We start from the raw sequence: 14222 nt of genomic DNA, 5'->3' as shown, positions 1-14222 counted from the left end.
GAAATCTACAATATATTTAAAGCACAATAGTCCAATCCACACTTTTCAAAAGTTGTTCCCCTTTGCGGGGTCAACCCAAAGGTCAAAAGGGAAAAAGCCAAAATTCCCCCTTCTTCAAACAATCAAATAATTGGGCGTACTGTGATGAAATCGCTTTGGATTTGATTTATTCATTCAATATGTGGTGGCAACCATTCAAACGGGGTTTTAATGTCAACTGATATAGATACAAACATATTGATACAAAATATAGATACAAATTTCTATACGACAAAGACTCCTGTGATAAATCTTTGGGTTATTCCCAAAAGATGACGACCAAGAGACACAACATTTGTAAAGTGTAGAGTGAGATCACAGCTACGATTTCCACAGAATTATCCATGTAGGAAACTCACGACCAGTTGTGCGAGTAAGCGTTAAGTATAAGTACATGTATGCGATACTGGCCGCGGTTTTCGACAAAAATAATTATCATACATCACTCATTGTTACATGTAATATGCCACTTTCAAACGACGCCACCGTCTAACAGTACTTTCAGTACTTTGATTTAATATAAAATACTGATATTGACAAAATAAGGAATTAGTAATGAAGCAAAAATCACAAACGAAACGATTACAAACGAAAGTATGAGGAAATTTAAAATTATCTATTTTGAAAAATATATCTAATCCGATCAATCAGAACATTGCGCTCATCGGGTCTATACAGAGACCCCAGATATGATTAAAAAATCAGTTTAATAATCAGGATAATGTGATTTATTTCAGAATATGTGATAAGATTAATTTTATTGTGATAATTTTCCATTTGGGTCGCCATTTGGAATTTTATTTGGGATCATTTAGGTAGTAATTTGGGTCCATTTGGGTTCATATTGGGTCCATTTGGGTAAATCGACGCACCGGCTGATTCTATGGTGCAAGTTTGCAAGCAGACGGATTCGAGAGATGCCAGATGCAGAACAAATCTCAGGGAGTGCATTGTCATAAGCATAACAATCTTGTATTTATTTACAAATGTGTATACATTTTAATTAATATTTCTTACGAATCAATATTTACTATAATAATATAAGTTCTGTAGGTGGCTGGCCGTAGGTTTTTGTGCAAAACGGAAATATTGTACCAATGCATCCCTTGTTTAAATTGAAAGAGGGGGAAACATGCACTTACAATTGTTGTAGGCTTTTATATATGACCTGATTTTTTTAACAAGTCACGTGATTTTAAACAGGCACGACCAGACCAGGAAGAGAGCGAGGTGGAATGCCGTCATGTTGAGTTGGAGAGGTTTGTAGACTCGTAGATCTCTATAAATGTACCTATTGTAATTTAATAGTGAAATCGTCAATGTTTTAGAATTAATATTATACATGTGTGTATTTAACTTGTCTCCAGTTGAATTCTATAAAGATTACAGTAATATTTTGCATATGAACAGTTCGGCCAGAGACATTTAATATTATGTTATTTATCAGTTTATGTTTCTGATAACAGGACTCGGCGATTTTATCAATTTGTTGTAAATGCTTAGCGAGCTCGCGAAGCTCACTGGTAGGATTTTGCCTGTTTCTCATTTATTTACAACAAATTGATAAAATCGCCGACTCCTGTGCTCAGATGCGGCTGGCCGTAGTTTTTGTGTAAAACGGAAATATATTGTAGGCCTACTGCAGTACTGTACTATTGTTATCCAATTGGCTATATGCAATAATATACACCCCAAGACATCCCAGTTAAAATTGAAAGAGGGGGAAAGTTCAGATTGTGTTTATGTAGGACATCTAGGCTTTATATGACCTGAATTTTAAACAAGTCACGTGATTTTAAACAGGCACGACCAGACCAGGAAGAGAACGAGGTGGAATGCCGCCATGTTGAGTTGGAGAGGTTTGTAGATCTCTATATTATACAGGTAACTCTCGATGGCTCGAACTTCGATCGCTCGAAGTTCTTGATCGCTCGAAGTGAGTCTAGGGTCCCAATTTTTTTTCCTATATAACTAAGCAAATTTACTCTTGATTTCTCGAACTCTTGATCTCTCGAAACCCTTGATCTCTCGAAGTCAAACTGCAGTCCCGTTCTTCATATTATATAGTTGCTTACTCTCGATACCTCGAAGTCGCTGTGTATCTCCAAGCGCTATACCTAATTAACACCTACTTGGCCATTTGAATGGCTCCAGGCGTTCGACGCGGGACCCGTGTCACGGGTTGTTTATTCAGGTGACACTTGTCCTGTAAGGTGATAATTGTTTGATGATTGACCATACCGATACCTAATTTATAATTAACTGTTTTACGATATTTTGGAGATGCAATGAAAATGAGAAATTAATTGAGACGAAACGATAGGCTAATATTGAGCTATGATCGTCAAAATTTAGAATTATAAAACTGTAAAAATTAAGCTTATCAGCATCATTGTCATAAAATGATTATTGCTGAACATGTTCTTACAGCTGGTGAAGGACCCGTACAATGGGAACAATGGGTGATACTCAGTTATCACATTTATGACATGTCAATCGTCTTGCAGTCCAGTAGTACTGAGCTATATGGTCTTAATATGTTGCATGAAATACATAATTATAATGAATTTATTCAATAGTTGTTTGTATTTAGTTTTAATAACATCCAGTACTGTTTATTTTACTGAAAAGAAAACGTTGTTTAATCACGGGCGAAAGATTAGAACTAAATAAATGGCTTCATCATAACATCTGGTAAGACTAATTTTAAAACCCGTCGGTCAACCCGGAAAATTCCGAACTCTTGAAAACTCGAACTCTTGAAACCTCGAAGTTTTTTCTTGGTCCCATGGACTTCGAGCTATCGAGAGTTACCTGTACCTATTTAATGGTGAAATCGTCATTGTATTAGAATTCATATTATACATGTGTGTATTTAACTTATCTCCAGTTGAATTCTATAGTATACATGCCATAACTGCTATCTTCTTAATCTATTAGCACTCTACCGAGTAGCTTTATTTATGATCCTTGTCCCCTAACCGGGCCATGGGCTTAGTTGCTGCCCATAGATATCCTTGTAGCACATTTGCTTCATTATCTAAGAAATAAAGGATAACGGGATAACTACATTGGACAAGTTTGAATACATCTTATGTTTTAAAAAATCTAAGTTTCAATGAATAAATAATTTACGTTATGGATAATTGCACAGGTCCACATCAATACTGGTGTGAATGCGTACATGACAGGGGACAGTTTAACACAAAACACCCTGTAATATTGAAATACGAGGGAACCCTGAGGTTAGGCTAGTTATTTGAGGGGAATAACTAAATTGCTTAACTATTTATTGCATTCAGCCTGTAGTAAAAGAGCTCATGTCCATTTTATTGATATATGATAGTACTGATAGCTTTGTTTTACCAGATAAGGATGATTATAAAAATGCGTAAATATGGCCAAAATTTTCACTTTCAGGTTCAGAACTTGAAATGTCACTCAAAGGGAAGGTGATTTAACCCCCCCCCCCCCCCTACAAATCTTCAATATATCAGAGACATGAATAACAGAGATTGGCAACTCCGCCATGAGCGTGTTTTGTTGTTGAAAATGTTACGGGTCCGACCTTACTTTGAGAATTACTTTTTAGTAAACTGAGATGTGATCTTAAACCAAGGTATATTGTTTTCATGAAAAAAAGGCAAAGGTTTTAGAAATTTTTGAAACAAAAAATTGAAAAATAAGATTAATATAATTATATATAAAATATATTGGCCAGTTATAAAACATCGGCGAAATCTTGGACGACGGGTAGCCAACTGCCTCCTTAAATTCCTCTTTTAATTTTGTTTATAAGAGATAGACTCATAAAAATATAATATTTTGGATGTTTTGGTAATAGCTTTTAGCTATACATGTATTTCGATATTAATGAATAATTGAAAGATACACTGATTTAAACTGGGAATACTTTACAATAGGGACAGCGAGATTTCGATCAATTGCCAATTTCTGTTATTTATGTCTCTGAATATATATGGTAGTTAATGGCAGTTGGGTGGTGCTGGACCTGTGAACATGTGAAAAAGGGCAATTTTCACAAAATTTCAAGCAAAAGAAAAAATCCTCTGCCACCACAAAGAGAATTGTTCAAATATCAACTTCCAAAAATGCTGCTGCTGCTGCTGCAATTTCTGTCAATTCTCTCTGCATTTTGCAGACAAATGATTAACTACTGATGATCAATGATACCACATATGATCTGGTGTTACCTTGAAAAATACATTGCTTGTGTTACATAAATCTATGTATTCCTTAAAAAGTCTCAATCTTTTTCTGTTTATTTTGACAAGAACTATGCTAGATTATTAGATACCGGGTATATCATCTTCATTATACATGTACAGGGTCTGTGTCATCTACCATACTATTCGGCCAGCCTGGTCCATAATTTCTGGTTGCACACCTTGATTGAATCACCATTGACTGACTGAATGAAGAGACAGGTGATTTAAACTTAAAGGGTAATACAGACTGATAATTTTACACAATATATAGCAAAGATTTGTATTGCTGCATTTTAACACTGTACTTTTTTGCCATTTTTATGTCACCTGAGTCACTCAAGTGATCTTTTGCTATTTAGTTTTCTTTCGTCGTCGTGTGGTGTACCTTATGTGAAAGGGGCATATTCACAATTTGAGCTATGTTTTGTTTCTTTTTTGTTATTAATATTGCTTTATTATAGTATTTCTAACATCTAACCAAAATTGTTAATGTCTGCTGTCGAGCTTTAAGTGAGGTGCAGGCCTTACAATTCTTTGTAACTTTTTGTTTAATACATCAGTCGCAATGTAGGAAAACTTCAGTTACCATGAATAAGAACTTTGTCCATCTGCTTGTTAACTATGCACTTCAGCAAACAACTTCTACTGTTTATCAATCATCATTATGTTTTAAATGTGATACTGTCTATCCAAAAACCCAAATATAAACATCAATATTGCATGAGGTTTGTTTACATAGCAAAGAACTGAAAGCTTCGTTTCTCAATTGAAACTTCACAACTGACATTCAGATTTTGATTGACCATTAAACATTAGCTTGATGAAGCAACATGTCCATTAAAAATGGTAAAAGAAATTTATCTCTTATCTTGACCATGCCCATTTGGCATTTGAGCACTTTCAGTTCTTTTAATCTCTGGAAACCACAAGGATTATCTTCATCATTCTTAATGTGAAACATCTGTAGGAAGATTATGATATAGATTCATGTCTCCCAACTCCAAGACTTTTTTCTCACCTCAGCTGTAAGCGCAAGTGAGCTATTTTGATCACTTTTTTTCTGGCATTCATCTGTCTGTAAACATATTACATTTTTTATAAGGGCCCCGCAAGGATTTGCGGGTGCCCTATAGAAATCACTCTGTCCATCCTTCTGTCTGTCCGTCTGTCACTCTTCCGTCCACAAATTTTCTGTTTTTTTCTAATAACTTTTTTCATGGTTGCCCAATCAAGTTCAAATTTGGTATGGTAGTTCAGTAGGCAGAAATACATATTTTGATGCTAAGTTTGGTTCTCTATGTCTTCTGGTTTGGAGCTGGGGTGGTGGGGTAGATTCCTTAACTATGCATAATAATAATGGGCAAAGAGAGATAACTGCTGAGAATGTTACTATTATATACTTGGAAGGCTCCTTTGGGATTAATTAACCTTCCACAGGAAGAAAATCCTAAGCTTTATCTTTATCTGTCACATTGAGATTAATTACTGCACTGCCTGTGTCTGCAAATGAACTTTGTTTTGAAGTTAAGGTCAATTTTGAATGATGTGTAGTATTGTGTACATTCTTTAAAATATGGATTTAAAATATATAATATTCATACTTTATTTTGGTTAAAATACCGTACACAATGATTTATGATAATTTTATTGAATTCTAAAATCAAGATATAAATTAAGATATCCTTTTTCACTATTTTATTTTTTAATTATTAATTTTATTTTTTTTCTGCCTTTATGCTGTTAATTTTAACAGGTAATCAGATAATAACCCCATTCTGTCATTTCTGAAAAAAAAATCTTATTGTAAATTTAGAAGAAAAGGATGAGAGAGCAGAACAATTAATCCCCTGGGATTATTTATCTTGCCTGCTGCAGAAAATTTAGAGGCTTATCTCTATCTGCCATATGAAGATTAATGAACACCTTTGTCTGCAACTGATGTTTGTTTTGAAGTTGAGGTCAACCCTGGGTGATACAATGTATTTGCATTCACTGAAGGCTTGCATATTTTATAAAACACCTGTTTAAATCTTTTTTAAATACACATTTAATTTAGTTTTTTATAAGACATGAGGTTATCCCTGTTTTATGCAGATACAAGGTTACTATTTAGAGTTTTTGGACATTCAGGAATTATCTTGAAATTTTAAAAATACAGATGTTACTTATAATTTTCATTTTTTTTTTTACCACCTTATATATATTGCAGTTCTTTACATCTTATGCCGGGCATTTATTTTTCATCATTGTTAATATCAAGAGGCTGGAATTCAAAGTTTTTTTCACTTCTCTATATTAATTGTCATAGCGGGGCCCTTCCTGACTGGTCAGTTTTCTAGTTTCTCTCCAGAATCAGTGGGTTGTCTTGATTTTAACCAAACATGGCACAAAGCATATTTAGGTTAAGAGGATTCAAGTTTTTTGATATGAAGGGCCACACCCTTTTAAAAGGGAGATAACTATTCAGGAAGGAGTCTTTTCTGGTGTTTGACTTGTCAAAAGTAAATTTAATTAAATGTTTATTAAATCAATTAAGATGAAAGTAAATTAAAATATCATATTTTTCTTTCTTTTTTACTATCATTCAACTTGGCATAGAAATAGTAATCAAAGTTTTGAATCTAACATGGACAGTGAATTACCTTGGAGCTACAGTTGCATTCATGATAACAAGTTGCAATTCATGACACACACAAAAAATTGTGGTTAATTAATTTTATTTCAAATATTTCATTCCAAAAAACTCCTTGGACATTTTACAATAGATATTGTCACTTTATTTGCCTCTGATTTTCTTTTAAACACCATCACCAGCCCCATTAAGTGAAATGGTGCAGTTTGTTTACATGTAATGGCGACTCTCGATCTGCAGGTGAATTTAATATACTTCATTTTCTGAGGTCAGTTACGGTGTTCAAGAGAAAGTCTGAGGCAAATAAAGTGACGATATCAGTAGTAAATTGTCTGGAGAGTTTAATGGTACTATTGTTTTCTCAGACTTTGTCTGAAAAATAAGGTTAATCGTCCAAAACTTAGGGTATTTTTTTGTGTGCCGTAAATTACAACTTTTTAACAAACATAGATTTGCAACTCCAAAGTTGTCCATCGAAATACATGAATTTTCAGACCAGGAGCTACAGACCTTCAGCTAGAATACAAAGAGAAAATATTTTAAAATCTTGATAATAAAATAAATAGTGCCTGTAAGGGAGGGTAACAGTTGAAATTGATACCCCTTGAAAACCATTGTCAACCTCCGCTTCGCGTCGGTTGACAATGGTATTCTCGGGGTGCCAATTTCAACTGTTACCCTCTCTAACAGGCACTATTTATATATTGACACCCCTTGAAAACCATTGTCAAACTCCACTACTAAATACTACATGTCCTCTTCTTAAATTGTCAAATTCACTGCACATGTGGCCTGAGTTGGGGGTTGGGTGACAAATAGGCCATTTAGTGAACATGTACTTTAAGTAACGGTAATTTGAGTCTGTGGGGTAACCTATGGCCGTTGGACATGTGTTTTCCATTAACAAGTTTACCGGTACATTTTTAACTCTGTCTTCTCGTGCATTGTATGTTCTAGCTATAAACTTAAGCATGTTGTGTGCATTACATATGAAACTGTGATTATTATTTAAAAATATGACCCTGAAGCTAGGGTATAAATACATGTAATCTGAGAATTTTTCTTGGTCCCCCTTTTTTTTCAATGAATTGATTTTTGCAAGCAGCAAAGAATTAAAGTAAGTGTAACGGTCAGAGGAGCCTCAGATTCAGCTTTAGACTCGAAATACAAACATGGTACTCCCTGACGGGTCCATCTAAGAGCTATGGTACTCAGGTATTAAGGCCTGTTGGCATTATTTGTTTTTCATTGCCCTGACAATGTTGTCGAGTTTTACTTGACGTTGGTTTGCACATGATCAAATATACTGAAAATCGTTGTGGACTTCTTAAATGAATCCTGCTTTTGAACAATATATTGGCCAAAAGTTATCAGTTCATTTTTCTTTGTTTTGGATATGAAATTATTTTGTTGCGATTCTGAGAATGTTACACAGAATTTGATTGGACTCGGGTGACTGTTAAGCCTTAACTAAAGTATTCATCTTGCATGCCACTTAGATCCCATGATGAGACATTTAATTTATTATCTTTTTTTTTCAGATCATAGATCAAAGAATCTGAGCATGGATCCCTCTCGTAATTGGGCCCAGGATGTGTTACGGTGTTGTCTCTGTGAGACCCCGGGCCCCCCTATGTACTGTGACATTTGTCACATACATCTGTGTAAAGCCTGTGTGGGGGAACATCTCTCTGATCTATCCAAAGAACACAAAGTGCTGCCATTTGAAAAGAGAGGATCTACTCCTAATTGTCCAAAACATCCCTCAAACATAAGTGTACTTTACTGTCAACAATGTGACATTCCTATTTGTACAACATGTGCTTCCTCTAAAGAACACCGTGGTCATATATTTATTGAAATAGTAAATAATATTGACAGCAAGAAAGAAATAATTCAAAAAGATTTACAAGAACTAGAGAAATCCATTTTTCCCAAATACCAAGAGATTGCATCCATTAACCAAGTCCAGAAATCTGCTCTGAATGAAAACTCCCAGAAATTAACAACAGAAATCGACAAACATGGAGAAGACTTGCACAGAGAAATAAACACCATTATCAGAAACATGAAATCTAACGTGGAGGAAATGGACACCAAACACCTGGCTGTCTTAGACAAACAGGAAGATGAAATTAAACACACTATTTCTGAAATCACACAGACCATTACTGAACTAAAGACGTTACTGGACTCCAATGATGTCAGCCGTGTCTCTGCCTACAAATCCACGAATGATGAATTCAGAAGATTGCCTCCTAAACTCACAGTGTCCTTACCAAGTTTTACCCCTCAGAAGATCAACAAAGAACAGCTTTATCAACAGTTTGGTTCTCTGTCAGCGTCATCTATCAAAACAGAAGAACATGGCTACACCATGGAATCTCCCGGTGCTGAGTCCTCTCCCCTGGACAGACCGCTCATTGATGTACCACGGATCATCACACAGATAAACACCGAGTATGGACGATTATACAGTGTGTCCTGTCTGAGTGATGAGGAGATGTGGATGCGTGGTAATGACAAAATCATGAGACTCTACAACCTCAGTGGGAAACTAGTGAAGTCAGTCAAAACCAAGTCAGGGAACGATCCATGGGACATAGCAGTGACAAAGAGTGGGGATCTAGTTTATGCTGATTACAATGATAGAACTGTGAACAAAGTGAAGAATAAAAAGATAAAGACAGTGATCAGACTACAGGGGTGGAGACCTCGCGGTGTCTGTAGTACCTCCTCTGGTGACCTCCTGGTTGTCATGGACAATGATGATGATAAACAATCAAAAGTTGTGTGTTACTCTGGCTCCACAGAGAAACAAAGTATTCAGTACGACGACAAAGGACAACCTCTCTATTCATCTGGTGGAGACATCAGTGAGAACAGGAACCTAGATATCTGTGTGTCAGACTATAACGCCTGTGCAGTAGTGGTGGTCAATCAGGCCGGGAAACTCCGGTTTACCTACACTGGTCCTCCCTCTACTACCGAGGAATCATTCTATCCATACGGCATCACAACAGACAGCCAGGGTCGGATCCTAACAGCAGACCAATACAACCACCGTATCCACATCCTGGATCAGGACGGACAGTTCCTCCGCTACATTGACAACTGTCATTTACAGATTCCATGGGGTTTATGTGTGGACACCAGAGACAACCTCTTTGTGGCTGAGTACACAGGTATAGTGAAGAAAATACAATATTACATGTAAACAAACTGTGTATAATTATCTATCAAATCAATGAAGGTAGATAAACTGTTATGTGTAGACTATGTAAACAGACTGTGTACATATATTACATATAGATAACGTGTTCATCTTTATTATAATATGTCAGAAAACTCTGTTTATATACCACAACATATATATGTGTGTGTGTGCATAAAATTATAATGTGTATACCATTATGTGACAACAAATTAACTGTGTTTAGATCTATTTTATCATATTGACTTTACTAAAATGATTCCTGTATGCAGAATATTACATGTACATGTGTCAAATTATTGTACATAAACAAATCACTGAAAACAGACTTGATTTACAAGTGTACTTAATGGACTGCTTATACATGGATTTTATTTGTACAATGAGCTTTGTGCATACATTTTGGTGAAAGATTTGTGTTTTTATTTTTGAAAATGAAACTTTTAATTTAGAAAATTGATTAATTTGAAAAACAAAGAGAAATGATCAAGTCATATGTAATTTATCAATGATATTTTCATTAAACGAATAAATAAATTAATGATTTTGTGTGAGTTATTTTATGTAACTTTATATGAAAAGTTTGGTTATTGGCCATCTCTAGATTCAGTGTTTATACATTTGTTCGGAAGAGAGGATATTTTTTTATGTGTTGCCAGAAAAAAGTTTCAAACCTTCCTAATTAAACCAAACATTTATTTGTGAACTCCATGTAATTTATTTCATTAAAGTTGATTTCAAAATATCTTAATTGGCTACTGACCTCAGTACATCTGGGGAGCAGTGGCGCTTGACGTTACTTATTTTTCTCTATATAAAAATAAAAACTACTTACCTAAAAACTGAATAAGGTTTTATTTATTTTATGAAGAGAAAAATAAGTAACATCAGGTGTCTGTGTTGAAGAGGACAAACCAACATTACCATACGGTTGCCTATTTTGAGAATTGAAATTTGAGAAAATGCAACATTGATAGCTGGAAGTTTAAACATACAAAGCTATTTTGTCTGAACAAATTGATATCCCTCGTAAATTTACAGAAATGGGTCACAATTTACACGGTTTACAACCATGCGCGGATCTAAAAGGGATCTAGGGAGGTGCCCCCCTCCCGAAAAACATTTATTTCTTGATCCGCGCATGACAACTTCAACAATTTAAGATTACTATGCACGTTTTGATGTAAGTTTAATTCCCCTGACCCCCTCCCCCTTTCTTTGATCCGCGCAACAATTTATGTACCTCTTACCCAGTTACGATATAGGTAGTCTACGAGTTGTGTTATATAGCTGATACAGAGTTACCTCTCTTTGATCACAATTTACAAGATTTCACAGCATCCAGCAATATCGCGAAGACACCACAGTAAAAATTAACACGTGCGCGGAACTAAAGGGGCGGTTAAAGGGGGGAGGGGGGTTAGGACCCCTTACTGATAAAAGTGAGAATGAAAAAGACTATAGCCTAAGGGCATACGTAGAGAGTACGTTGATGACCCCTGATTTAATATTTGCATGCTCGTATCTAAAAAACTATGTAAATTTAATAAATTTATGAAATTTTTTTCCGAAGGGGCTCCGGACACCCCCCCCCCCCCCCCCCTTTTTTAGTTGTGCACATGTGATAATATAGACTTGGGTGCGGAATTATGAGGGTGTCTTCACGATATTGCTGGATGCGCTGATTTCTCTACTATAGAAGTGATATTATAGGGAGAAAAAACGTTCGAATGTAAGGACCGAAGATCAATAAATGCCGATTGATACCTGATAATTCTTGTTAACTTTTTTTAAAATAGTTATATAGGAAGAAAGACTCGTAGATAGAGTAACTATGCTTATCCGGAAATAAATCAGTATTGCTTCAGATCTAGGACTAGCAACTTTGTGACCAATACATTGATTCCTGTTCAGTTGTTAAAATTTTGGAGAAAAGAGGAAAAAAATGAAAACATATAATGTTTAAAAAATCATAACTCGTCATATCACTTACAAAGGTTTTAATAACTGAACGAAGTGATAACTAAAGTTAAAATAAAACGGAACTTGCATTGGTTTTCTTTTTTTCAGACAATAATCCAATGCAAAAATGAGAATCAAATAAACACGTGGATTTATTTGATCTGTTGACATCTTCACAAGTATTTGGCGCCCTAAAACATGGTAATAACATTAAGAGTCTCTTGGGTTTTTTCAGGTTTATTAAAAATTGTCATTATATAATTTAATAATTCGTATTTGTTAAATATGGGCAAGGGAAACTTCATTTTATATATGACGAGACACATCTCACTCATATTATACACCATTGATTTTTTAAACTTTAATATATTTTTTTCTTTATCTTGCAATAAGCTATTATAAATGTTCTTATAGAAGAATTGAGTTAACGAAAGTTTATGAAGAAATAAATAGATAATATCAGAAATAACAAAGAGATTATCTAAAACATCTATATACGTGCTAACTGCTAAAAGAAGTAATTGAAGAGGTATAATTGAAGAATTTTATTCCTACTTCGCCTTAACTGTAAAAAATGCGCATATATATGCATGGCATCGTTTTGTTTATAGTCGCTTAAAAAAATTACTCGCTGACATTAAAAGCATGCGAGAGAGAGAGAGAGAGAGAGAGAGAGAGAGAGAGAGAGAGAGAGAGAGAGAATATATCGTATCAGATGCTAGTATGATTTGGAATTTATATAAAATAATTACTCTGGGTTTTTTTTTTATTTATATCAATATTTATATGTCAAATGCAATCTACATATGCCGTCTACAAGCGTTCACAAGCGTTCTCTTACCCTCGCCCAAATATAGCTCATATTTCCAGACAGTAACCATGTATTTTATATATATTCATGTCGATATCAATATGCTTTCATTTCTGCATTAATGTGAACATATTGCGGAAATATCAAGTGGACTTCGCAGGCGCGGGAGTTCTGACATTACGTTTTCGTCACTCTACACTGTATCTAACTAGTGGCGTCCGAAGCAAATTGAAAGTTGGGGGGAGGGGGGGGGGGGGGGAGGGTAGACTAATCCTCAGAAATCTTGACGAGCAAAAAAAAACTAATATACCATATTACCCCAATTTCTCAATAATTCAATTTTTTCATGGTTAATTTGCAAACAATTATATTTGCTGCGAGAAAAAGTGTGTGTGTGGGGGGGGGGGGGGGGCTCTATGATGCTATGTGGCAGTATGTGGCCAATGGTGGGGTCTAACTTTGCCAAAAAAAAGTGGGGAGGCTAAGCCCCCCTAGCCCCCCTGGTTCCGACGCCTATGTTACCGACCCCACAAATTTCTGTAAATGCAATTTTGTGTTTTTCTTATCGTTTGTTAAAGTGTATTTAAGACTGAATATAGTCAGAAATTTTGCTTGTGCAAACTTGTATTATAACATTATCAAATAGATTTAATTAAATTGAAAAAAAAATTGAACTTGTAGATTTTGACTAAACCGAATGGACATCTACGCTATCTTATCTACCCCCCCCCCCCCCACCCCACCCCCCACCCATCTTCATTATCATTTCTTTATAAGAACTGTACATGTATTTATAAAGCTTAACTCTCAAGAAATAGATCGAGAGAAAATGTCATCCAGTTTTCCTATCAATGACTGCATATTCTGCTTGAGATCATAAACCCTAACTTACCAATGCTGAATTTTTAGGATTTAAAGTATAGTTTTGCATGCATTGTAAGAATTTAATTATTTGCGCAATTTGATAACGGAGAAAAAAATAGCACTACTCCGCGGACCATGTAGACCGGGAGTAAAAACGAGCCGAGTTGGATTTACCATAGATGTATAGATGTAGCTCTGTTTTCCGCCTTCTGTAAAGAGTCTGTAGGTTACCAAATAAATATTCACAGCGCTTGAAAAGTAGTTTTATTAGAACTTATTGCATTCTTGAAAGATCACAATTGAAAACAAACATGGAGCAATGATAGGAGGCCGACTTTAAAAATTTTAGAATAATAGTAAATTGTTGGAAAATTGAAATAAATAAAATCATGGGGTTCATTGATTAACCTCTCTGCACTGAGAATTGCATGTCAAATTTCATCGTGAAACCACATTTGCGGTGAATGGATC

At 35.1% G+C, this 14222-nt stretch overlaps 2 protein-coding genes across 5 annotated transcripts in view; both read left to right on the top strand.

The window, feature by feature from the left end:
- LOC128159449 (protein MON2 homolog) overlaps positions 1–14222 on the top strand; it is a 556747-nt gene that overhangs the window by 336219 nt on the left and 206306 nt on the right. The window lies entirely within an intron of this gene.
- On the top strand, positions 1243–10659 carry LOC128159461 (tripartite motif-containing protein 2-like). 4 transcript variants are annotated; one of them, XM_052822575.1, is made up of 4 exons: positions 1243–1298; positions 1843–1898; positions 4389–4487; positions 8442–10659. In XM_052822575.1, the coding sequence occupies exon 4, from the start codon at positions 8465–8467 to the stop codon at positions 10115–10117; it is 1653 nt and encodes a 550-aa protein (XP_052678535.1). In that variant the 5' UTR covers positions 1243–1298; positions 1843–1898; positions 4389–4487; positions 8442–8464; the 3' UTR covers positions 10118–10659. The 4 variants fall into 4 exon arrangements, with proteins under 4 accessions (XP_052678535.1, XP_052678533.1, XP_052678534.1 ...); XM_052822573.1 differs by having other exon boundaries at positions 4389–4505; XM_052822574.1 differs by lacking the exon at positions 1843–1898 and having other exon boundaries at positions 4389–4505.

The sequence above is a fragment of the Crassostrea angulata genome, chromosome 8 (genome assembly GCF_025612915.1).
Source record: "Crassostrea angulata isolate pt1a10 chromosome 8, ASM2561291v2, whole genome shotgun sequence".
NCBI classification, from domain to species: Eukaryota; Metazoa; Mollusca; class Bivalvia; order Ostreida; family Ostreidae; genus Magallana; species Magallana angulata.
Note: the sequence above shows the minus strand (reverse complement) of the source record. Positions and strands in the feature narration are given on the sequence as shown.

Coding starts and splice junctions, on each gene's coding strand:
- LOC128159461 (XM_052822574.1), top strand. CDS start 8,465: ATGGATCCCTCTCGTAATTGGGCCCAGGATGTGTTACGGTGTTGTCTC.